We start from the raw sequence: 24,706 nt of genomic DNA on the forward strand, positions 1-24,706 counted from the left end.
TTAAACATACAGAATTAAATGGAGAAACTTACAAACGCGTTGAAAATATTATTATCCTTAAAACAGCCTTTGATTTTTAAAGGAAGAAGTCACAAACTTGGAATCACTGGAAAAACGAAAAGATTATTGCGTGTTAAGCTCCACGATTGGAATAAACTTTTGATAACACGTTTGATTTATAACGTTAGGGTAGACGAGTGAAATTTGGTCCAGTAATGTTAGTTGAGTAAATATAGAATTACATGGTCTGTATTCAAGTAATGATTTATATAATTTGATCATAAACCTAGTCGCCACGTGTTAGATTTTGTTACTGAAATATCAATGAAGTACATATAGAATATTAGGGTCTGTATTCATGTAAGAATTTATGTAAAATTAATATAAACTAGGTCTATATATGTTGATCTTTTGTACTGTAATCTTAATTAATTAAGTAAATAGAGAGTTTTAGGTATGTATTCATATGTGGATTTATATCATATTTTTACTGTTTTCTGGTAAAGTAGTTTAGCACTCGATTTTGGATTTCAAGGTCCAATGTTCGTGTTTATTTCTTGAAAAGACTGTTAACTTATATTCCTTTTAAAAAGGAAATTAAATTTCTGTAGGGCAAAATAACCAATAAAGATGCTCAAAGCGCTTTGCAATTAGTCCTGACCAACAGAAACAAGTAACATTTAGAACAAGTTATGACGCATTTTAGGCGGTATCACAAATATTTTCCGATATATAGAACGTTGAGTACTCACTTTACACCTGGGTACGGTGAGTGAATATAAGGAAAAAGCCTTTTCCAAGGACACAAGTATGCGATAAGCGAGGCTCAAACCCATTATCTTCAGATCACTTGTTTTTGGGTATAAATCATTACAAACAGACCCGCATTTCTTTGTATTTACTCAAGATTACTGTACCAATGTTCAACTTGCGTGTATTAGTCTTATATTTACTCTATAAACAATCATGATATATACACACTTTAGTATTATGAATACAGGTCCTAAATTGTTATTTAGGCTTAACACAGATTACAGAAAGAAAGTCCAACTCATGGATAATAAATTATTGTTTTTAAAACATAAATCATTACACCTCGATCTCATTGATGTAGACCCCAAATTTCATATTGTCTAAACAAAGATTATAATACCAAAGACCAACTAAGGACTGGGTTAATAATTATTTCTTACAATTCATTTCATGAATACATATTATGCTAAATTTATGTTATTCAAAGAATATACAAGTACCAACGATTCATATCTGTGAAAAACCGTTACATTTTGTTTACATTATTTTATTACATGAATAAACACCGGAAATTCCAACATTTACTTAACCAAGATTACTGTACCAAATTTTAAAACGTGTTGTTTTGATTTTTATTATCTTATGCTCGACCTTTTAAGTATTGCGTGTTATACTGTTGTACTTTGGTACAGTAATGTCTTAAGTACATACAGTAGTTTATGATCTGTGTTATTGTAATAATTAATGTAGAATAGATATAAAGTAGGTCTACATGAGTTGAACTTTGGCACAGTAATATAAGGCCAGTTCAATATAAGGTTTTCACAGTTATGAATCGTCTGTATTCATGTAATAATTTATGTAATAGATCTCCGATTATATGGTCTAGCTCTATAGCACTCGCCTTCTGTCCATATTTCGAGTTTATTTCTCGGAAAAGGCTCTTAACTTGCGATTACAAAACTCAGGTCTATAATTGTCATTTTAACAACGAAAACATAATTTTAAAAACAGGTATTTTGACTCATCCAACATTTTGAGCGTTGTTCTTGGCTAGGGACCACATGTGAAGTGTTTAAACATATTTAGAAGATGTTGTTCTATGTAGTTGTTAAAGATTTGAAAATAGTTATAAAACTAGACCATACGAGTTGAACTGTGGTAAACCATTCTTAGTGAGTAAAACAAGAAAATGTAGGGATGTGTTTATGTAAACCCATACACGAAATAGAATTGAAGCCAATTCACGAGAGTTTGATTTTGGCACGATATTTTTATTTCTTTATATATGTAATTATATTATCTGTATTCATGTAATGAGTTATAAATAACACGTTTGATACTAGTCCCTCGCACTTTGGTGTTGGGTACCGTAAACTTTGTTATGAAGTTTGGGTCCGCATTCATATTCTCATTTAAATAGAATAAGTAAACATTTGCCCCAAAGTTTGGACTTTGATACTAAATTATAGTTAAGTAAATATTTCATTATTAGGGCATGTATTCATAAAAATATTTATAAATAGAATGAGTTTAAATCTCAACCACACAAGTTGAACTTTCGTTTTACAATCGTAGTTAAATAAATATATAGAATTATTTGATCTGTATTTATAGAATGATTTATATAATTTATGAATGTGCGACTATGTTGTCTCGATGTTTAACAGTCTCCCTTGCATTGGAAATTCCAATGTTCGAGTTTAATTTTGTTTGAAAGGGCTCCTCACTTCTATTCTCTCACTATTCAGGGGTAAAATATGTACTTGGCAATTAAAAGCGAGGTCTCTTTCGACAAAATATAATATCAAAAAACATGTATTAAGACATTTCTTTAATGCTGAGTGGAGCTGTTCGATTAGGACACATTGTAAATGGCTTTGGGCACAATTAGAGTGATCACACAAGTTGGACTGATCTACAACTATAGTAGTGAGAAAATAAGAAACTTTAGAATTTCTATTCATGTAACAGAAATATATGAAATGAACATTACAGTAGTCCACCCTAGTTGGACTTGGGTACTCTATCCTGAAATGAGTCACTCTATTAGTTTAGGGTTTGTAATCACGCAATAAGTTATATCAGAATAAAAGTCTCCACCCAACATGTAGAATTTTGGTACTGTATTCTCAGAATAAATATAAATTGTTACGCTATCGACTCATGTATAGAATAAATATAAATTGTTACGCCATCGACTCATGTATAGAATAAATATAAATTGTTACGCTATCAACTCATGTATAGAATAAATATAAATTGTTACGCTATCGACTCATGTATAGAATAAATATAAATTGTTACGCTATCGACTCATGTATAGAATAAATATAAATTGTTACGCTATCGACTCATGTATAGAATAAATATAAATTGTTACGCTATCGACTCATGTATAGAATAAATATAAATTGTTACGCTATCGACTCATGTATAGAATAAATATAAATTGTTACGCTATCGACTCATGTATAGAATAAATATAAATTGTTACGCTATCGACTCATGTATAGAATAAATATAAATTGTTACGCTATCGACTCATGTATAGAATAAATATAAATTGTTACGCTATCGACTCATGTATAGAATAATTAGAAATTGTTACGCTATCGACTCATTTATAGAATAAATATAAATTGTTACGTTATCGACTCATGTATAGAATAAATATAAATTCTTACGCTATCGACTCATGTATAGAATAAATATAAATTGTTACGCTATCGACTCATGTATAGAATAAATATAAATTGTTACGCTATCGACTCATGTATAGAATAAATATAAATTGTTACGCTATCGACTCATGCATAGAATAAATATAAATTGTTACGCTATCGACTCATGTATAGAATAAATATATATTGTTACGCTATCGACTCATGTATAGAATAAATATAAACTGTTACGCTATCAACTCATGTATAGAATAAATATAAATTGTTACGATATCGACTCATGTATAGAATAAATATAAATTGTTACGCTATCGACTCATGTATAGAATAAATATAAATTGTTACGCTATCGACTCATGTATAGAATAAAATTGAAACGAGTCAACATTCGATTAACTTTTGTCGAGTAATCAGAATTGAAAAGATATAGAGGTTTTAACCGAATTAACGTAATGAGTTATAATAATGTTATAAACCTGGTCACATCGGATTGGACTTTGATACTGTATTCACATCTGGTTGGAGTCAACTTTAGCCCAGTATTATTAGTTCAATAAATATAGAGTAACACGGTCTGTATTCATGTAACAACTCATATAAAAATATACCCCGAGTAGTCACGTGTTGGACTATGGTAGTGTAATATCAATTCTGTACATATAGAAATTAACGGTGTGTATTCATGAAACAAGTTATTATAATGAATATAAAGTAGGTTGAACTGTAGAAAACCATTTTAGTTGGTAAATAAGGAAAATGTACGGTCTATCCTCGGATAATGACATATATGAAATAAAAATACAATTATTGCACACGAGTAAAACGTATGATCTCTTTTCTCTACTGAGTTCGTTCATAATTTTAGGTTTTTATTCATGTAATAATGATACGAAAATATAAGCCTTGTCCCCACGCTTAGGACTTTGGTGGAGTAATCTCTGTTAAGTAAATATAGACCATTAGGGTTTGTATTCATTTAACTATTTATAAAGAATAACAAATAAATAATTTATAAGTAAATGGGACAACGTGGCTCAGCGGTGACGAATTTGCTTCGTACCCTTAAGGAAACGAGTTCGACTACCCGCCGCGTTGTGTTGCCTTGAGCAAGTCACCTAGCCTTAGCTTAAATTGCGGCGCTGCTCTGCGGCTATTGCCTGGGTTATGCCAGTCTTCTCTTGGGATAGACCATAAAGACAAATTTTCCCTTATGGATGAATAAAGGGAATTTATTATTTTATTTATTTATCATAAATGGAGTCAGGACCATTTTGAGTTCTCTTACATCGCTTCAAGTGCCAGGAGGCCCGGAGAGGTTTCAGTGTGTGAACATGTATTCATTTAACAATTTATGTAATATGTAAAAGGAATATTAAGTAGGTAAACATGAGTTGAACTTTTGTACTGTAATCTTAGTTAGGTAAATAGAGAATTTTAGGGTCTATTTTCGTGTATGGATTTATATAATATTTTCGTGTATGGATTTATATAATATTTGTGCGGCTATGTGATCTTATAGTATAGCAGTTGCCTTTTGGATTTGAAGGTCCCATGTTCGAGTTTATTTTTTGGAAAAAAATATTCAGTTATATTCTTTATAAAAAAAAACAATTCTTTTTCTTTTTATAGCGCAATATCCGCTAAAAGGGGTAAAAGCGCTCTATTATTATTCCCTAACCAATAGAAACAGATAACACTTACAACATGACATGACGCCTTTTAGGCGAAAATACATTTATTTACCGACATAGACACTAATCTATTCAATGATCGAAGATCAACTAATTACCTTCCGACCAAATACTAAATTATTGGTTATTTATTATAAAACATTACAAAGAGACATGTATTTTTTGTATTTACTCATGATTTCTGCCAAAAAGTTTAACTGGCGTGGATTAGCTTTATGTTTACTCCATAAAAATCATAACATATACACATTATAATACCATGAACACAGGCCCAAAATTGTAATTCTGACTTAACACTGATTCCAGAACCAAAGTCCCGCCATGAAAACTAAATTTTTATTCATTTTATATAAATCATTACACACAGTTCTCCATTTTTCTCTTTACTTAACTAAGATTACTGTACCAAAGTTTACCTCGCTTGGACTAGCGTTGTATTCACTCTATAAAAAATCATAACAGATTCACCTCATTTAACTATAAGTAAAGACCCGAAATTGTTCATATTGTCAAAAGAAGGATTATAATACCAAAGTCCAACTAAGGACTGGGTTAATAATTATTTCTTACAATTCATTTCATGAATACATATTATGCTCAATTTATATGTTATTCAAAGAATATACAAGTACCAACGATTCATACCGGTGAAAAACCGTTATATTTTGTTTATATTAGTTTATTACATGAATACACACCGGAAATTTCTACATTTACTTAACCAAGATTACTGTACCAAATTTTAAAACGTGTTGTCTTGATTTTTATTATTTTATGCTCGACCTTTTAAGTATTGCGTGTTATATCGTTGGACTTTGGTACAGTAATGTCTTAAGTACATACAGACGTTTATGATCTGTGTTATTGTAATAGTTAATATAGAATAGATATAAAGTAGGTCTGCATGAGTTGAACTTTGGCACAGTAATATAAGGCCAGTTCAATATAAGGTTTTCACATGTATGAATCGTCTGTATTCATGTAATAATTTATGTAATAGATCTCCGATTATATGGTCTAGCTCTATAGCACTCGCCTTCTGTCCATATTTCGAGTTTATTTCTCGGAAAAGGCTCTTAACTTGCGATTACAAAACTCAGGTCTATAATTGACATTTTAACAACCGAAAACATAATCTTAAAAACAAGTATTTTGACTCATCCAACATTTTGAGCGTTGTTCTTGGCTAGGGACCACATGTGAAGTGTTTAAACATATTTAGAAGATGTTGTTCTATGTAGTTGTTAAATATTTGAAAATAGTTGTAAAACTAGACTATACGAGTTGAACTGCTGTAAACCATTCTTAGTGAGTAAAACAAGAAAATGAAGGGAGGTATTTATGTAAACCCATACACGAAATAGAATTGAAGCCAATTCACGGCGAGTTGGATTTTGGCACGATATTCTTATTTCTTTATATATGTAATTATATGATCTGTATTCATGTAATGAGTTATAAATAACACGTTTGATACTCGTCCCCGCACTTTGGTGTTGCGTACCGTAAACTTAGTTATAAAGTTTGAGTCTGCATTCGTATTATCATTTAAATAGAATAATTAAACCTAGGCCCCACAGATCGGACTTTAATACTAAATTATAGTTAAGTAAATATTTCATTATTAGGGCATGTATTCATAGAATGAGTTTAAAACTCGTCCACACAAGTTGAACTTTCGTTTTACAATCGTCGTTAAATAAATATAGAATTATTGGATCTGTATTTATAGAATGATTTATATAATTTATGAATGTGCGACTATGTTGTCTCGATGTTTAACAGTCTCCCTTGCATTGGAAATTCCAATGTTCGAGTTTAATTTTGTTTGAAAAGGCTCCTCACTTCTATTCTCTCACTATTTAGGGGTAAAATAGGTACTTGGCAATTAAAAGTTAGGTCTCTTTCGACAAAATATAATATCAAAAAACATGTATTAAGACATGTCTTAAATGCTGAGTGGAGCTGTTCGATTAGGACACATTGTAAATGGCTTTGGGCACAGTTAGAGGTACCACACGAGTTGGACTGGTGTACAACTATAGTAGTTAGAAAACAAGAAAATTTAGAATTTCTATTCATGTAACAGAAATATATGAAATGAACATTACAGTAGTCCACACAAGTTGGACTTTTGTACTCTATTCTGAAATGAGTCACTCTATTAGTTTAGGGTTTTTAATCACGCAATAAGTTATATCTGAATAAAAATCTCCACCCAACATGTAGAATTTTGGTACTGTATTCTCAGAATAAATATAATTGTTACGCTCTCTACTCATGTATAGAATAAAATTAAAACGAGTCCACATTCGATTAACTTTTGTCGAGTAATCATAATTGAAACAATATAGAGGTTTTAACCGAATTAACGTAATGAGTTATAATAATATTATAAATTTGGTCCCATCGGATTGGACTTTGATACTGTATTCACATCTGGTTGAAGTCAACTTTAGCCCAGTATTATTAGTTCAATAAATATAGAGTAACACGGTCTGTATTCATGTAACAACTCATATAAAAATATACCCCGAGTAGTCACGTGTTGGACCATGGTACTGTAATATCAATTCTGTACATATAGAAATTAACGGTGTGTATTCATGGAACAAGTTATTATAATGAATTTAAAGGAGGTCTGTATCTGGACTGCATATACTATACAGGTTGTTCACAAGTTGAACTGTAGAAAACCATTTCAGTTGGTAAATAAGGAAAATTGACGGTCTATCCTCGGATAATGACATATATGAAATAAAAATACAATTATTGCACACGAGTAAAACGTATGATCTCTTTTCTTTACTGAGTTCATTCATAATTTTAGGTTTTTATTCATGTAATAATGATACGAAAATATAAGCCTTGTCCCCACGCTTAGGACTTTGGTGGAGTAATCTCTGTTAAGTAAATAAAGACCATTAGGGTTTGTATTCATTTAACTATTTATAAAGAATAACAAAAAAATAATTTATAAATAAATGGGACAACGTGGCTCAGCGGTGACGAATTTGCTTCGTACCCTTAAGGAAACGAGTTCGACTACCCGCCGCGTTGCGTTGCCTTGAGCAAGTCACCTAGCCTTAGCTTAAATTGCGGCGCTGCTCTGCGGCTATCGCCTGGGTTATGCCAGTCTTCACTTGGAATAGACCATAAAGACAAATTTTCCCTTATAGATGAATAAAGGGAATTTATTATTTTATTTATTTATCATAAATGAAGTCAAGACCATTTTGAGTTCTCTTACATCGCTTCAAGTGCCAGGAGGCCCGGAGAGGTTTCAGTGTGTGAACATGTATTCATTAAATAATTTATGTAAAAGGAATATTAAGTAGGTAAACATGAGTTGAACTTTTGTACTGTAATCTTAGTTAGGTAAATAGAGAATTTTAGGGTCTATTTTCGTGTATGGATTTATATAATATTTGTGCGGCTATGTGATCTTATAGTATAGCAGTTGCCTTTTGGATTTGAAGGTCCCATGTTCGAGTTTATTTTTTGGAAAAAAATATTCAGTTATATTCTATTTTTAAAAAAAACAGAATTCTTTATTATTTTATAGCTCAATATCCGCTAAACGTAGTAAAAACGCTTTATGATTAGTCCCTAACCAATAGAATCATATAACACTTACAACAAGACATGACGCATTTTAGGCGACAATACATTTATTTACCGACATAGACACTTATCTATTCGATTATCGAAGCTCAACTAATTGCCTTCCGACCAAAGACTAAATTATCGGTTATATCGTATAAAACATTACAAAGAGAAACGTAGATTTTGTATTTACTCACGATTACTGTCTAAAAGTTTAACTCGCGTGGATTAGCTTTATGTTTACTCCATAAAAATCATAACATATACACATTATAATACCATGAACACAGGCCCAAAATTGTAATTCTGACTTAACACTGATTCCAGAACCAAAGTCCCGCCATGAAAACTAAATTCATATTTATTTTATATAATTCATTACACAGAGAACTCTATTTTTCTCTTTACTTAACTAAGATTACTGTACCAAAGTTTACCTCGCTTGGACTAGCGTTGTATTCACTCTATAAAAAATCCTAACAGATTCACACTATGTAACAATAAATACAGACCCGAAATTGTTCATATTGTCAAAAGAAGGATTATAATACCAAAGTCCAGCTAAGGACTGGGTTAATAATTATTTCTTACAATTCATTTCATGAATACATGTTATGCTCAATTTATATGTTATTCAAAGAATATACAAGTACTAACGATTCATACCTGTGAAAAACCATTAAATTTTGTTTACATTATTTTATTACATGAATACACACCGACAATTTCTACATTTACTCCTTCAAGATTACTGTACCAAAATTTAAAACGTGTTGTCTTGATTTATATTATTTTATGCACGAGCATTATGTATTCCGTGTTCTATTGTTGGACTTTGGTACAGTAATGTCTTAAGTACATACAGACGTTTATGATCTGTGTTATTGTAATAGTTAATATAGAATAGATAGAAAGGTCTACATGAGTTGAACTTTAGCACAGTAATATAAGGCCAGGTCAATATAAGGTTTTCACAGGTATGAATCGTTTGTATTCATGTAATAATTTATGTAATATATCTCCGATTATATGGTCTAGCTGTATAGCACTCGCCTTCTGTCCATAGTTCAATAAGTTTAATTCGCGAAAAAAGCTCTTTTCTTTTGGTATCTCAAAACTCAGGTCTACAATGAATAATTGACATTTTAACAACCGAAAACATAATCTTAAAAACAGGTATTTTGACTCATCCAACATTGTGTGCGTTGTTCTTGGCTAGGGACCACTTGTGAAGTGTTTAAACATATTGAGAGGATAGCATTGTTATTAAACATTTGAAAATAGTTATAATATTAGGCCACACTAGTTGAACTGCGTTAAATCATTCTTAGTGAGTAAAACAAGAATATCTAGGGTCGATGTTCATGAAAACACATACACGAAATAGAATTAAAGCCAATTCACAAGAGTTCGTTTTGGACTTAATTTTCTTATTTGTATATATATATATATATATATATATATATATATATATATATATATATATATATATATATATATATATATATATATATATATATACATATATACATATATATATATATATATATATATATTTATATAAAATATAAATTGTCACTCACATTATATGGCCGAGACGTTCGTTTCTGTGGTTTTATTCTACGTCCTCAGTCGGCGTGATGTCCTCGAAGGCTTCGGACATCACGCCGACTGAGGACGTGGAATAAACCCACAGAAACGAACGTCTCGGCCATATAATGTCAGTGACAATTTATATTTTATATTAGCTCTAACCATCATCATCGAGCACTTTCGTACCTACGAGTACCCACCAACACTCATAAATATATATATATATATATATATATATATATATATATATATATATTTTATATATATATATATATATATACAATAACAGAATCTGTATTCATGTAATGATTTATAAGTAACAAATATAAACCTACCCTCCCCCCCCCCCCATCAATTTGATGTCTGTAATCTGAGCTGTGTAAATATATAAAGTTTGGGTCTGCATTCATGTTACCATTTCAAATAGTATAAATAAACCTAGTCCCCACAGATTGGACTTTGATACTAAATTATAGTTAAGTAAATATATAGTTTTAGGACCCCTATTCATTATGTAGAGCACAATTATAACTAAGCCACACAAGTTGAACTTTGGTTCTATAATCGTAATTAAATAAATATAGACTTATAGTGTCTGTATTCATGTCATGATTTGTAAAGTTAATTTATGTGCGCTATGCTCTCTAGATGTTTAGCAGACTCCTTTGTATCGAAAGTTTCAATGTTAGAGTTTATTTTTTCAGGAAAAGGTTCCTCATTTATATTCTCTGACTCTTCAGGTGTAAAATATGTACTTGGCAATTAAAAGCAGGGTCCCTATCCGACAAAATATAATATCGATGAACACGTATTAAGATACCTCTTAAATTCTTGGGTGGAGCTGTTGGATAAGGACACATTGTAAAGCGCCTTGAGCACATTTAGAGGTACCACACGAGTTGGTCGGTGTACAACAATTGTAGTGAGAAAACCAGAAAATTTAGGTTGTCTATTTATGTAACAGAAATATATGAAATGAACATTACAGTAATCCGCACTAGTTGGACTTGGGTACTTTATTCTTAGTCAATCTGTAAACCTAGGGTTTGTAATCACGTAATAAGTTATATACGACTAAAAGCCTCCACCCAACATGTAGGATTATGGTACTGTACTTTTTGGTGAATAAATATAGAATGTTACAGTCTGTATTCATAGAAATGTAGAAAACGGTAAGGGCTGCCTGAAGCCGGTGGTCGTAAAATACTAAACGAAAGAGTGAAAATGGAGAGGCTTTTTATTGGAACAAAACAGATAAGGGACGTTTCGGTTACAAACCCTTCGTCAGCACAACAGATTAACTGTATTCATGTAATCATTGGTATAGAATATAATTAAATCTAGTCGCAATGCGCTGAACTTTTGTAATCTTAATTGAAGAAATATAGGAGTTGTAGGTCCACATTTACGTAATGAGTTATAATAATATTATAAACCTGGTCCCATCGGATTGGACTTTGTTGCTGTATTCACAGCTGGTTGAAGTGAACTTTGGCCCTGTACCCATAGTTGACTAAATATATAGTTACATGGTCTGTTTTCATGTATTAATTTATATTAAATAATATAACCCTAGTCGTCACGTTAACTATGGTTTTACAAAATAAATCTAGATCATTCTGATATCCTGAACAAATTTTATTGAAATAAATAAACAATGCCCTATTCCGCCATGTGTTACCCAGACAGGTACAGTGATCAAAATGAACAAAATATAATGAGACATAGATAATGATATGCACGGGACAAGTATAAGAGTATGTTATATAATAATAATAATAATAATAATAATAATAATAATAATAATAATAATAATAATAATAATAATAATGATAATAATAATAATAATAATAATAATAATAATAATAATAGTAATAATAATGATAATAAATGGCATTTATATAGAGCTTTACCCCGTTGTCACAGGCTCTAAGCGCTTTACAAGGATATAAAACAAAACATATTACAGTGAGACAAATGTGAAGGAAACGTGATACGAATTCAATTGAACAACAACAAAATATGAAAATAATATTGCAACATTACGACGTAAAAAGATAAAACTTTAAGCGAGATTTGAACGTTGTCAACGAATCCGAGCATCTCACGTGTGACGGGAGAGAGTTCCAAAAATGGGGGGCCGAAAATTGAAAAGACTGTTCACCTATTTTACGCAATGGCTTAGGTTTGACAAGGATTGATTGGTCACTGCTTGACCTCAAGTTCCTATTGGGGACATATATGTTTAGAAGTAGTGCGGGGCGGTCCTTGGCAAGCTTAAGGACCACGGTCCTACGGTCCCTGGGAAATGAAAACCGCAAGGACCGGTCCTAGGACCGGTCCTTTTCGACATTGAACATTCCTGAGAGACTGTTGGAAGTTCGAACCGTTTTGACCTTTGGGACCGTGGGATCGTTCATTCTTGAACCGTTAAAGACCGCTACACGATGAAAACCGTGGTCTACAGGAGTAAAACACACGGAGTAGTCACACTCATTTCAAATTGTAACCTAATTAGAGAAGAGGGGTGATGCCTTCTTTATTTGCTCACCGTACTTAATTGTTACTTCGATAATTTAATAAAATTTGAAAAATTCCCCATTAACGGAGATAATGGCATCGCCCAAGGCGTTGATCGAGTTGTTCGTGGCGTTGATACACACACGCAACTCCTACCCCCCCCCTCCCCACACACACACACACACACACACACACACACACATTAGAGGGCAGCGAGCATTGAAGAGTAAGAGAGAGATGTGGTTATAATAAGAGGGGGTGGATGCGGTAATAAGTTAATAAGTAATAAATTAGCTAAATTCGCCAAGACGTGGTTATAATAAGAGGGGGTGGATGCGGTAATAAGTTAATAAGTAATAAATTAGCTAAATTCGCCCAAAGGGAGTTATAATAGTCCAATTTAGATAAAACCAGGGAATTAATTAAAAGGTCTGTTATATGCTTCGGTATTAAATTACAAATTTTGCTTATTTTTTTCATTTCTATGTATATAGATTGTATGTTGTTATTCACGTGGCTTGTCATGGAAAGATCTTTATCAATGATGACGCCAAGGTTTTTTGCTTTATTTGAAAATTCTATTGTGCTATTTCCGAGAGTAATAGGTGATTTATTTGCCTGTTTAAGGATATTAGGCCTTCCACACATTAAAAGCTCAGTTTGACTATCATTTAATTTTAACTTATTGTGGTACATCCAAGATTTAATCTCATAAGATTATTATAGGGTGAGGTGTGGTAAGGTTATAAAACAGTTCTGCTTCAAAGTGAAATGGGGGGGGGGGGCAGATTCACACGTCACGTGTGTCGCGCGCTGACTGGCTATAGTATGGCTGTCGAGAGAAGTGTGTAGGGCGTTGAAAGGATGCAAATCCTCAGCTGTTTCCACGAAATGGGTTCGGGTTAGGGATAGGGTTAGGGTGGGGGTTGTTGCTACGGGGCCTGTTGTAACGTCAACTGTTTCTAATTGAAACTGAAGCAAGCTCTGCCACGATGCGAAGATTTGAAGGGAGGACTCTGTGAACCCTGCTGTATTATTTTCCAGGTTGGTAAAAAGCCTCGAAGTTTCGTCGGCGAATGAAATTTTGACAACGATATTTGAGTATTCGCTTTGAAGGAATGATGATGAAGCAGAGAGAGTGGTATAAACAAAGCGTTCATACAATCCTCTGAAACAGTGTACGAAGCGTCAGGATTTTTAGGCACCGTGGACAGTAGATTTAATGCTGTCTCTGTATATCTGGCTGATTTTGACAATGCCTTTAAGGCAGGTTTATTTTCTTGTTTCACTCCCGTGAGAGAATCGTTTACTTTTAACCAGGGAGACAGGATAACTTTCGACACAGAGTGACGAATTTCCTCGAACTCCTTTTTAACATCAACTGCACTAGCAGTGTTGGTGGCGCTACTACTGCTAACGGGGCTGTTGTCAATGTCTTGATTAGACCTGCCTGCAAAAGTGCACAAGGCAAGAACGATAACACTACACACTCAACGTGTGTAGCTCAAATTAGTAATCGGACAACAGATGACTACAAACTGTAATATCAATTCTGTACATATAGAAACTAACGGTCTGTATTCATGCAGCGACATGATACACTACAGCGGCTAATGAAGTGAAGAAACAACTGCGGGCAGACTAACGGTCCAACATAAATGAAATTGATGATACAGCAGAGGAAGCTGCGGGGAAAGGAGATCTTAAGACCTTCTACGCCACCATCAGATTGTTGAGCGGTCAGAAAAACAACCCAAATAGACCTGTCAGAGACAAAGAGGGGATACTAATCACATCAGTAGAAGAGCAACTCAAACGATGAAAAGAACACATCCATGAAGTGCTCAAAAGGCCACCCCCAGTACTAAGATCAAACCTGAACCCTGGAGAATCCCTCAATATCAAATCAGGTGAAATCACACAGAGGGAGATCCAAAGGGCACTTGGCAGTTTGAAAAATGGAAAAGCTGCTGGCACAGATAACATCCCTACTGAAGCCTTGAAAGAGGATAGAAATATAATCGTGGATCAACTCCACCACATGTTCAACTTGATCTGGGCAAATAAGAAAATACCATCTGATGGGAAGAATGGCCTGCTAGTAAAATTACCCAAGCATGGTGATCTTTTCCAGTGTGACAAGTGTAGAGGAATCACCTTGTTGTCCATACCAAGAAAGGTGATCACAAGAATCATGCTTTACATGATGAAAGTTACTTTGGACAAAGCACTACGAGATCAGCTGGCAGGTTTCAGAAAAGAACGGTCATGCACAGACCAAATTGCAACTTTAAGAATGATTGTTGAGAAGCCGATTGAGCGGCAATCAGCCCTATATGTATGCTTTATAGATTTCGAGAAAGAATTTGACAGCGTAGACAGGGAAAGCATCTGGAGCATCCTTCTCCACTACGGGGTACCAGAAAAAATTAATAAACATCATCAAACGATATTATCATGGGTTTTCCTGCCAAGTCATCCATAATGGTCGACTCTAAGAGGATTTTGATATTACACCAGGAGTTAGGCAAGGCTGTTTTCTGTCCCCACTTCTATTTCTTGTGGTATTGGACTGGGTGACATAGACAGCATATGACAATTCCAACAGTAGCATTGAATAGACATCTCAAAAAGACTTGAAGGCCTTGAATTTGCAGATGACCTAGCCCTTCTCTCACACCGCCTTCAAGACATGCAAAACAACGTCACGGGCCTGGAAGAAACAGCGCTAGTAGTTGGTCTCAAGATTAGTGAAAAGATGACAAAACTACTGCGCTTAACTGCCAAAGAAGAAGCACAAATCACCATCACAGTAATAAGAGATGTCAGGGAATTTACATACCTTGGCAGTAAAATCAGTCAGTCTGGTTGAACTGATGAAGACATCATCGCTAGAATCAAGAGAGCGCGACATGCCTTTGGAATATTGAGACCAATATGGAAAGCGTCCAGCATACAAAAACCAAGCTTACAATATTTAACACTAATGTTAAAGCAGTCCTGCTCGATGGGTCAGAAACTTGGCGAACAACCTTAACCACATCAGCCAAGATACAAACTTTTGTCAATCGCAAAGACGAGCTAATCGCGTTAGGAAGTGGTCTGCCTTTATTTTTAAGGAGTTTAACGGCATTTTTATTACTCTTGGATGACTTAAGCACCAGTGAGAATGGTTACAATTTTGTCACTTTGAGGTATCAACTGACCGCCTTACAAGTCCAAGGGCTTTTGTTGTGTCGCTGAAATAAGCGCACACGGCTGCGTTACGGGGTAACCGCCATGCAATTTAGTAACAAAATAGAGAAAACGATAACACGATGATGGTCAGAAACGAAGTCTGGCCCAATACAAGTGGTCGCGAGCACATGTTCGACTGTACATATTGTTTCCAGAATTAGTAAGGCAGTATATATATATATATATATATATATATATAAATGTAAAAACTAATAATGAAAAATGAATACAAGAGCTTCAAAAAGGAAATAACATTTCATTCAGGGAACTCTCGGGTTCAATATCATTTCTAAGTCAACAACAACAAAAAAAACAATTAATACATACACAAATATATTACAAAAGATGTTTTAATAAAACAGAACGACGCCAGTGAAATATTCAGTTCGTTGGGACGTAGGTCTGGGTTTTTTTTTTAGTTAATATATTTATATTATAATTGTTTTTCTATATGTTGGCTGAAAAGGGGTTTTGAGCCCGAAACATTCCGTGTTGTGTTTTTTTTTCTGTTTGTTCTTTTTTTTTCTCACGATGTTATATGTTCAATTTTGTTTATTTATTTATATAGATATAAATGTGTCCATTTTATTGGACTCCAGATTGTGACATTGTTGTACCTACCATTCTGTCTGAGAAAATTCTAAAAAAAAAATTTAAAAATTGAGCTTTATATAGTGCAATATCCACTAAATGTGCTCAAAGCGCTTTACAATTTGTCCCTGGTCAACAGCAACATTTAACATGTAGGACGGGACATGAGGCCTGTTAGGCGATATTACACTTTTTCGGACACAGACAACGCTGTTAACGACCAGGTACTCATTTTACACCTGAATACGGTGAGAGAATGTGAGTAAAGAGCCATCTCCAAGGGCTCGAACCCTGGACCTTCCGATCCGAAAGCGAGTGTCATACCACTAGACCACATAGCCTGTCTGGGCATCTTGTCCACCCCCTGTTATACTAGATTGATGCGAAGCGTCACAAAGAGTACCTGTCAACTCAAAACGGTATTATATCATCATAATCATTGCCTTTTTCACCCTGGGTCAGGGTATAGGCCACAGACAAACAGTTTCTATCCTTCTCTATCATGAGCTAACTTTTTAATCTCATTCCAGGTCTTACCACTTCTTTGTATATCAGCTTCTTTAATTCTTCTCCATGTTCCTCGTGGCCTTCCCCTTGATCTTCTGCAATTCGAAGCTGCTTGTATTATATAGTGGTGATTTAAGTATAGGACGCTATGTGTCATAGTGGTTTGACACTCGCTTTCGGATTGGAAGGTCCTGGGTTCGAGTCCCGAGCGGCGTATAGTTATAGTTGAATCTTTGGAAAAGGCTCTTTAATCATGATCGTTAACAGCATGGTCTCCGTCGAAAAATTAAAATTTAATATCGTCTAAGAGGAGCCATGTCTTGGTCTGCGTGTTACGTGTTGCTCTTTGTTCAGTGACCTTGTGTAAAGCGCTTTGAGCACGTTTAGTGGATAATGCGCTATATAAAAGCTCAAGTTCAATTCCAAGTTAATCTCAGACCACTGGGTGGGGGTCATGACCTCCCATAGTGGACAGGGAGGTACTTACTGTGTCTTCTATCCCCCTATATCTGGGTGAGGTTCCTGGCCTCCCATAGTGGACAGGGAGGGACTTACTGTGTCTTCTATACCCTATATCTGGGTGGGGTTCCTACCTCCCACAGTGGACAGGGAGGTACTTACTGTGTCTTCTATCCCCCTATATCTGGGTTGGGTTCCTATCTCCCACAGTGGACAGGGAGGTACTTACTGTGTCTTCTATCCCCTATATCTGGGTGGGGTTCCTACTCCCACAGTGGACAGGGAGGTACTTACTGTGTCTTCTATCCCCCTATATCTGGGTTGGGTTCCTACATCCCACAGTGGACAGGGAGGTACTTACTGTGTCTTCTATCCCCCTATATCTGGGTGGGTTCCTGGACCTCCCACAGTGGACAGGGAGGTACTTACTGTGTCTTCTATCCCCTATATCGGGTTGGGTTCCTACTCCCACAGTGGACAGGGAGGTACTTACTGTGTCTTCTATCCCCTATATCTGGGTTGGGTTCCTGACCTCCCACAGTGGACAGGGAGGTACTTACTGTGTCTTCTATCCCCTATATCTGGGTTGGGTTCCTGGCCTCCCACAGTGGACAGGGAGGTACTTACTGTGTCTTCTATCCCCCTATATCTGGGTGGGTTCCTGCCTCCCACAGTGGACAGGGAAGGTACTTACTGTGTCTTCTATCCCCTATATCTGGGTTGGGTTCCTGGCCTCCCACAGTGGACAGGGAGGTACTTACTGTGTCTTCTCTCCCCCTATATCTGGGTTGGGTTCCTGGCCTCCCACAGTGGACAGGAGGTACTTACTGTGTCTTCTATCCCCCTATATCTGGGTTGGGTTCCTGGCCTCCCACAGTGGACAGGGAGGTACTTACTGTGTCTTCTATCCCCCTATATCTGGGTTGGGTTCCTGCCTCCCACAGTGGACAGGGAGGTACTTACTGTGTCTTCTATCCCCCTATATCTGGGTTGGGTTCCTGGCCTCCCACAGTGGACAGGGAGGTACTTACTGTGTCTTCTATCCCCCTATATCTGGGTTGGGTTCCTGGCCTCACCAGTGGACAGGGAGGTACTTACTGTGTCTTCTATCCCCCTATATCTGGGTTGGGTTCCTGGCCTCCCACAGTGGACAGGGAGGTACTTACTGTGTCTTCTATCCCCCTATATCTGGGTTGGGTTCCTGGCTCCCACAGTGGACAGGGAGGTACTTACTGTGTCTTCTATCCCCCTATATCTGGGTGGGGTTCCTGGCCTCCCATAGTGGACAGGGAGGTACTTACTGTGTCTTCTATCCCCCTATATCTGGGTTGGGTTCCTGGCCTCCCACAGTGGACAGGGAGGTACTTACTGTGTCTTCTATCCCCCTATATCTGGGTGGGTTCCTGGCCTCCACAGTGGACAGGGAGGTACTTACTGTGTCTTCTATCCCCCTATATCTGGGTTGGGTTCCTGGCCTCCCACAGTGGACAGGGAGGTACTTACTGTGTCTTCTATCCCCCTATATCTGGGTTGGGTTCCTGCCTCCCACAGTGGACAGGGAGGTACTTACTGTGTCTTCTATCCCCCTATATCTGGGTTGGGTTCCTGGCCTCCCACAGTGGACAGGGAGGTACTTACTGTGTCTTCTATCCCCCTATATCTGGGTTGGGTTCCTGGACCTCCCACAGTGGACAGGGAGGTACTTACTGTGTCTTCTATCCCCCTATATCTGGGTTGGGTTCCTGGCCTCCACAGTGGACAGGGAGGTACTTACTGTGTCTTCTATCCCCCTATATCTGGGTTGGGTTCTCCTCCCACAGTGGACAGGGAGGTACTTACTGTGTCTTCTATCCCCCTATATTGGGTTGGGTTCCTGCCTCCCACAGTGGACAGGGAGGTACTTACTGTGTCTTCTATCCCCTTATATCTGTGAGGGGTTCCTGACCTCCCACAGTGGACAGGGAGGTACTTACTGTGTCTTCTATCCCCCTATATCTGGGTGGGGTTCCTACCTCCCACAGTGGACAGGGAGGTACTTACTGTGTCTTCTCTCCCCCTATATCTGGGTTGGGTTCCTACTCCCACAGTGGACAGGGAGGTACTTACTGTGTCTTCTATCCCCCTATATCTGGGTTGGGTTCCTACTCCCACAGTGGACAGGGAGGTACTTACTGTGTCTTCTATCCCCCTATATCTGGGTGGGGTTCCTGGCCTCCCATAGTGGACAGGGAGGTACTTACTGTGTCTTCTATCCCCCTATATCTGGGTTGGGTTCCTACCTCCCACAGTGGACAGGGAGGTACTTACTGTGTCTTCTATCCCCCTATATCTGGGTGGGGTTCCTACCTCCCACAGTGGACAGGGAGGTACTTACTGTGTCTTCTATCCCCCTATATCTGGGTGGGGTTCCTGGCCTCCCATAGTGGACAGGGAGGTACTTACTGTGTCTTCTATCCCCCTATGTCTGGGTTGGGTTCCTGGCCTCCCACAGTGGACAGGGAGGTACTTACTGTGTCTTCTATCCCCCTATATCTGGGTGGGGTTCCTGGCCTCCCACAGTGGACAGGGAGGTACTTACTGTTTCTATCCCCCTATATCTGGGTTGGGTTCCTGGCCTCCCATAGTGGGCAGGGAGGTACTTACTGTGTCTTCTCTCCCCCTATATCTGGGTGGGGTTCTCCTCCCATCAGTGGACAGGGAGGTACTTACTGTGTCTTCTATCCCCCTATATCTGGGTGGGGTTCCTACCTCCCACAGTGGACAGGGAGGTACTTACTGTGTCTTCTATCCCCCTATATCTGGGTGGGGTTCCTGGCCTCCCATAGTGGACAGGGAGGGACTTACTGTGTCTTCTATCCCCTATATCTGGGTGGGTTCCTAGCCTCCCATAGTGGACAGGGAGGTACTTACTGTGTCTTCTATCCCCCTATGTCTGGGTTGGGTTCCTGGCCTCCCACATGGACAGGGAGGTACTTACTGTGTCTTCTATCCCCCTATATCTGGGTTGGGTTCCTGGCCTCCACAATGGACAGGGAGGTACTTACTGTGTCTTCTATCCCCCTATATCTGGGTTGGGTTCCTGCCTCCCATTGTGGGCAGGGAGGTACTTACTGTGTCTTCTATCCCCCTATATCTGGGTGGGGTTCCTACCTCCCACAGTGGACAGGGAGGTACTTACTGTGTCTTCTATCCCCCTATATCTGGGTGGGGTTCCTACCTCCCACAGTGGACAGGGAGGTACTTACTGTGTCTCTATCCCCCTATATCTGGGTGGGGTTCCTGGCCTCCACAGTGGACAGGGAGGGACTTACTGTGTCTTCTATCCCCCTATATCTGGGTGGGGTTCCTACCTCCCATAGTGGACAGGGAGGGACTTACTGTGTCTTCTTCCCCTATATCTGGGTGGGGTTCCTGGCCTCCCATAGTGGACAGGGAGGTACTTACTGTGTCTTCTATCCCCCTATATCTGGGTGAGGTTCCTGACCTCCCATTGTGGGCAGGGAGGGACTTACTGTGTCTTCTATCCCCCCAACTGTGGTCACCCCCGTGCAGAGGACTCTGTTCTCACCCCTATCGGGTTCCTGCCCAGTGCAGGTACTTAGTTCTTATATATCTGGTGCGTTCCTGACCTCCCAAGTGGCAGGAGGTATCTGTCTTCTCCCCTATTCTGGTGGGGTCTGCCTCCATTGTGGCAGGAGGTAATTGCTGTGTCTTCTCTCCTCCTTATCGGGTGGGTTCCTGCCTCCCATATGGACAGGGAGGCACTTACTGTGTCTTCTTCCCCCTATATCTGGGTGAGGTTCCTGACCTCCCATTGTGGGCAGGGAGGTAATTGCTGTGTCTTCTCTCCCCCTATATCTGGGTGGGGTTCCTGGCCTCCCATAGTGGACAGGGAGGGACTTACTGTGTCTTCTATCCCCCTATATCTCGGTGAGGTTCCTGACCTCCCATTGTGGGCAGGGAGGTACTTACTGTGTCTTCTATCCCCCTATATCTGGGTGAGGTTCCTGACCTCCCATTGTGGGCAGGGAGGTACTTACTGTGTCTTCTATCCCCTTATATCTGTGAGGGGTTCCTGACCTCCCATTGTGGGCAGGGAGGTACACACTGTGTCTTCTATCCCCTTATATCTGTTTTCCAACATGCTTTCTGTCTTTGTCATGGAATGAGGTTACTTGGTTTTGTCTTGGCCCTGGTTGGAGTCTTGGCTGGGAGGGAAACAGTCGAATGCATAGTTATCGTTTTGGGAGATGATATTTTTTTTCCTTGTAAATCATCTCTCTGTTATTTATTATTATATTTTTTTTTATTTTTAGTGTATAAAGTAAGCATTTGAGTGTATTCCTCGTTGTTGGATTTTGTGCCTGTGTCCGGATGAGACTTATGGGTGATCTCCAACTAAGTACCTTGGTGGTATGCTCTTGGAATCTACATCTGATCCCTATTTGTTCCCAGTTCCCCTAAGTCTTACTTTTTCTTGGGTGATTTAAATGTAATTCTAGAACTTTTTACTAACCCATTTTCTTCCTTTTTACTGGCACTGATATAACCTAAATGTGTTGCAAGCGCCGTAAAACCCTTAAAAACAAACAAACAATCTCAGACCAAACAATGAGTCTTGGATTAAGAATTATTTTGTAATGTTTTATTGGGCAGAATAGGGAACAGAAGCGACATGTGATAAAACTGGTTCCAATCTCATTGGAATTGTATATCAACTCTTTCGGAGCACTGTCTACAGACCTAGTGTAATTGATTCTAATGGTTTCAGGGTGATGGTATCTTTTCTTCTAGTCCAAATATGTTACGTGAATGACAGAATCAGTCGGATGGTGAAAAGGTTTGAACTGAGATATTCCAGATTTAGTTAGAAGGTCAATGTTTATCAAAATTGTGTTCTTGTCATAAATGATTAAATCAACCCTTTTTTGTAAATCTTCAAGAAATATCAAAGCTTAATTTCACTTCCAAAAATCTTGTACAGCTAGTCACGTTGAAAAAGTATGAAATTTGAGAAAAGTTGCTGGATACTTTCCCATACATCTGAACATAAATTCATGAAAATTCACCCGATTTACTTCAAATAAAAAGATTAAAATGCTCTGGAGAGCATATTCTTTCAGAAAATGCAAAAAAGTCGAATCCAAAAATTTTACCTTCCGACTGATTCTGTCATGCATGGACACATATTATAATAATAATGCGGCTATGTGGTCTAGTGGTATGACACTCGCTTTCGGATCGGACGGTCCTGGGTTCGAGCCTCGCGCTCGGCGCATATCTGAGTCCTCGGAAAAGGCTCTTTACTCACATTCTTTCACCGTACTCAGGGTGTAAAATGAGTACCTGGCAGTTAACAGCGTTGTCTTTGTCCGAAAATTGTAATATCGCCTAACAGGCGTCATGTCCTGTCCTACATGTTAAATGTTGCTGTTGACCAGGGACCCCTTGTAAAGCGCTTTGAGCACATTTAGTGGATATTGCGCTATATAAAGTTCAATTTTAATATGCTGGCTCCAATAAAGATCATCTATCCTCGGTCTTTCACGTCTGTAAATCCTAACAATCTGCCTAATACTAACGAAAGAGTGAAAATGGAGAGGCTTCGGATGATTGGGAACAATACAGACGTTTCGGGTATACAAACCCTTCGTCAGCAGGGTCTTTACGTCTGTACAGACGATACAAGTTATTTTGCATTTTATTTTACTTTTTTTCCAAGTTAATTTGTGTATTGTTGCGCTGATGAAGGGTTTGTACCCGAAACGTCCATTGTCTGTATTGTTCCCATACGAATGCTCTCCATTTTCACTCTTTCGTTAGTATTTTCACGATCCTCGACTTCAGGCAGCCCCTACCGTTTTCTAACAATCTGCCTATACAACTTGCTATCAAAATAGTTAAGACCACCTTATGATTCAATATGTAATCTATTTATTATTACTCCTCCGAAGGCCTTGTTAATTACACACTTCCAAGAAGTCTGGAACTGGAAAATTAGAAGGGGTCACACTTGTTAATTACACACTTCGAAGAAGCTTGGACCTTGATTATTAGAAGGTTTTCACACTACGACTTGTCTGCTCTGATAATATATATATATATATATATATATATATATATATATATATATATATATATATATATATATATATATATATATATATAGATATATATATATATATATATATATATATATATATATATATATATAGATATATATATATATATATATATATATATATATATATATATATATATATATATATATATATACATATATAGTTATATAATCTTTCTCGTCATTTTAACGTTAGAAGCCCTGTTGACGGCATGTTCCCCCAAGACACTATAATGTCATGAGGCGATGGGTCTCAATCAACGTGTACATATATGCAGGTCTTACATTCGAACCCACTTATGAGCCAAGATTGACAATTTTTTTTAGATTTCCATTACAACAATGAGCCCATAAGGAATTGGATCATCAGACCTAGATGTAAGCGCACGTCGGTCTCAAGTTTAAGTTCCCAGTCTATTTCAATTATGAAGTCCGAACAGTGCGCGAAATTCCATGTAGTACATCGTACTCATATTGTAGTAAACGAGGATATTGATGGATGCGTTGATACTCTCGAATAGAAATTGAAAGTACATCATGAAGTGAATGAGATTGTCCCAAGGAGAAATACCGTACAGACTTTCCATGGCGATGAGTGTGAAAATTCCTACCACTTCCGGTACGTTGCACGCCACAAAAATGGCGCTGATGACAGTAATGATTCGGATTAGGCGCTGTTCTTTCGTGGTTGTAGTGCTGCTTGGTGCTGTGCTGTTACTTTTACAATATTTCACGTTTTGAACCTCTGATTTGGAGACTGTAGTGGCAGATTTAGCAATCTTGTTCGAACTCGCAGTGGCTGTGTGGTCTTCTTGAACACTGTTCTCTGTCTCGGAGATTTCAATTGTTTCTGCGGTCATGAATGATTTCGAAGGTTGGTCTACCTTAACATTTGGAGTCATATTCACCTTTGAACTTTGAGGGGCGTCATTGGAAGATGCTGT

At 37.4% G+C, this 24,706-nt stretch overlaps 1 protein-coding gene and 1 long non-coding RNA gene across 2 annotated transcripts in view; one reads left to right on the top strand and one right to left on the bottom strand.

The window, feature by feature from the left end:
• The window catches only part of LOC144957273 (uncharacterized), a 9,984-nt gene extending 9,816 nt beyond the window's left edge, over positions 1 to 168 (bottom strand). Inside the window, exon 1 of the long non-coding RNA XR_013642111.1 lies at positions 33 to 168. This is a non-coding gene — a long non-coding RNA (uncharacterized LOC144957273). The remainder of the gene's footprint in view (positions 1 to 32) is intronic.
• Positions 169 to 14,888: 14,720 nt separating this feature from the next.
• LOC144957136 (uncharacterized) lies at positions 14,889 to 15,332 on the top strand. Its single transcript, XM_078888157.1, has one exon. The coding sequence runs from the start codon at positions 14,889 to 14,891 to the stop codon at positions 15,330 to 15,332; it is 444 nt and encodes a 147-aa protein (XP_078744283.1).
• The last annotated feature ends 9,374 nt before the right edge of the window (positions 15,333 to 24,706 follow it).

Source organism: Berghia stephanieae, chromosome 11 (genome assembly GCF_034508935.2).
Source record: "Berghia stephanieae isolate SIO BIC M18660-M18661 chromosome 11, UCSD_Bste_1.3, whole genome shotgun sequence".
Taxonomy (NCBI): Eukaryota; Metazoa; Mollusca; class Gastropoda; order Nudibranchia; family Aeolidiidae; genus Berghia; species Berghia stephanieae.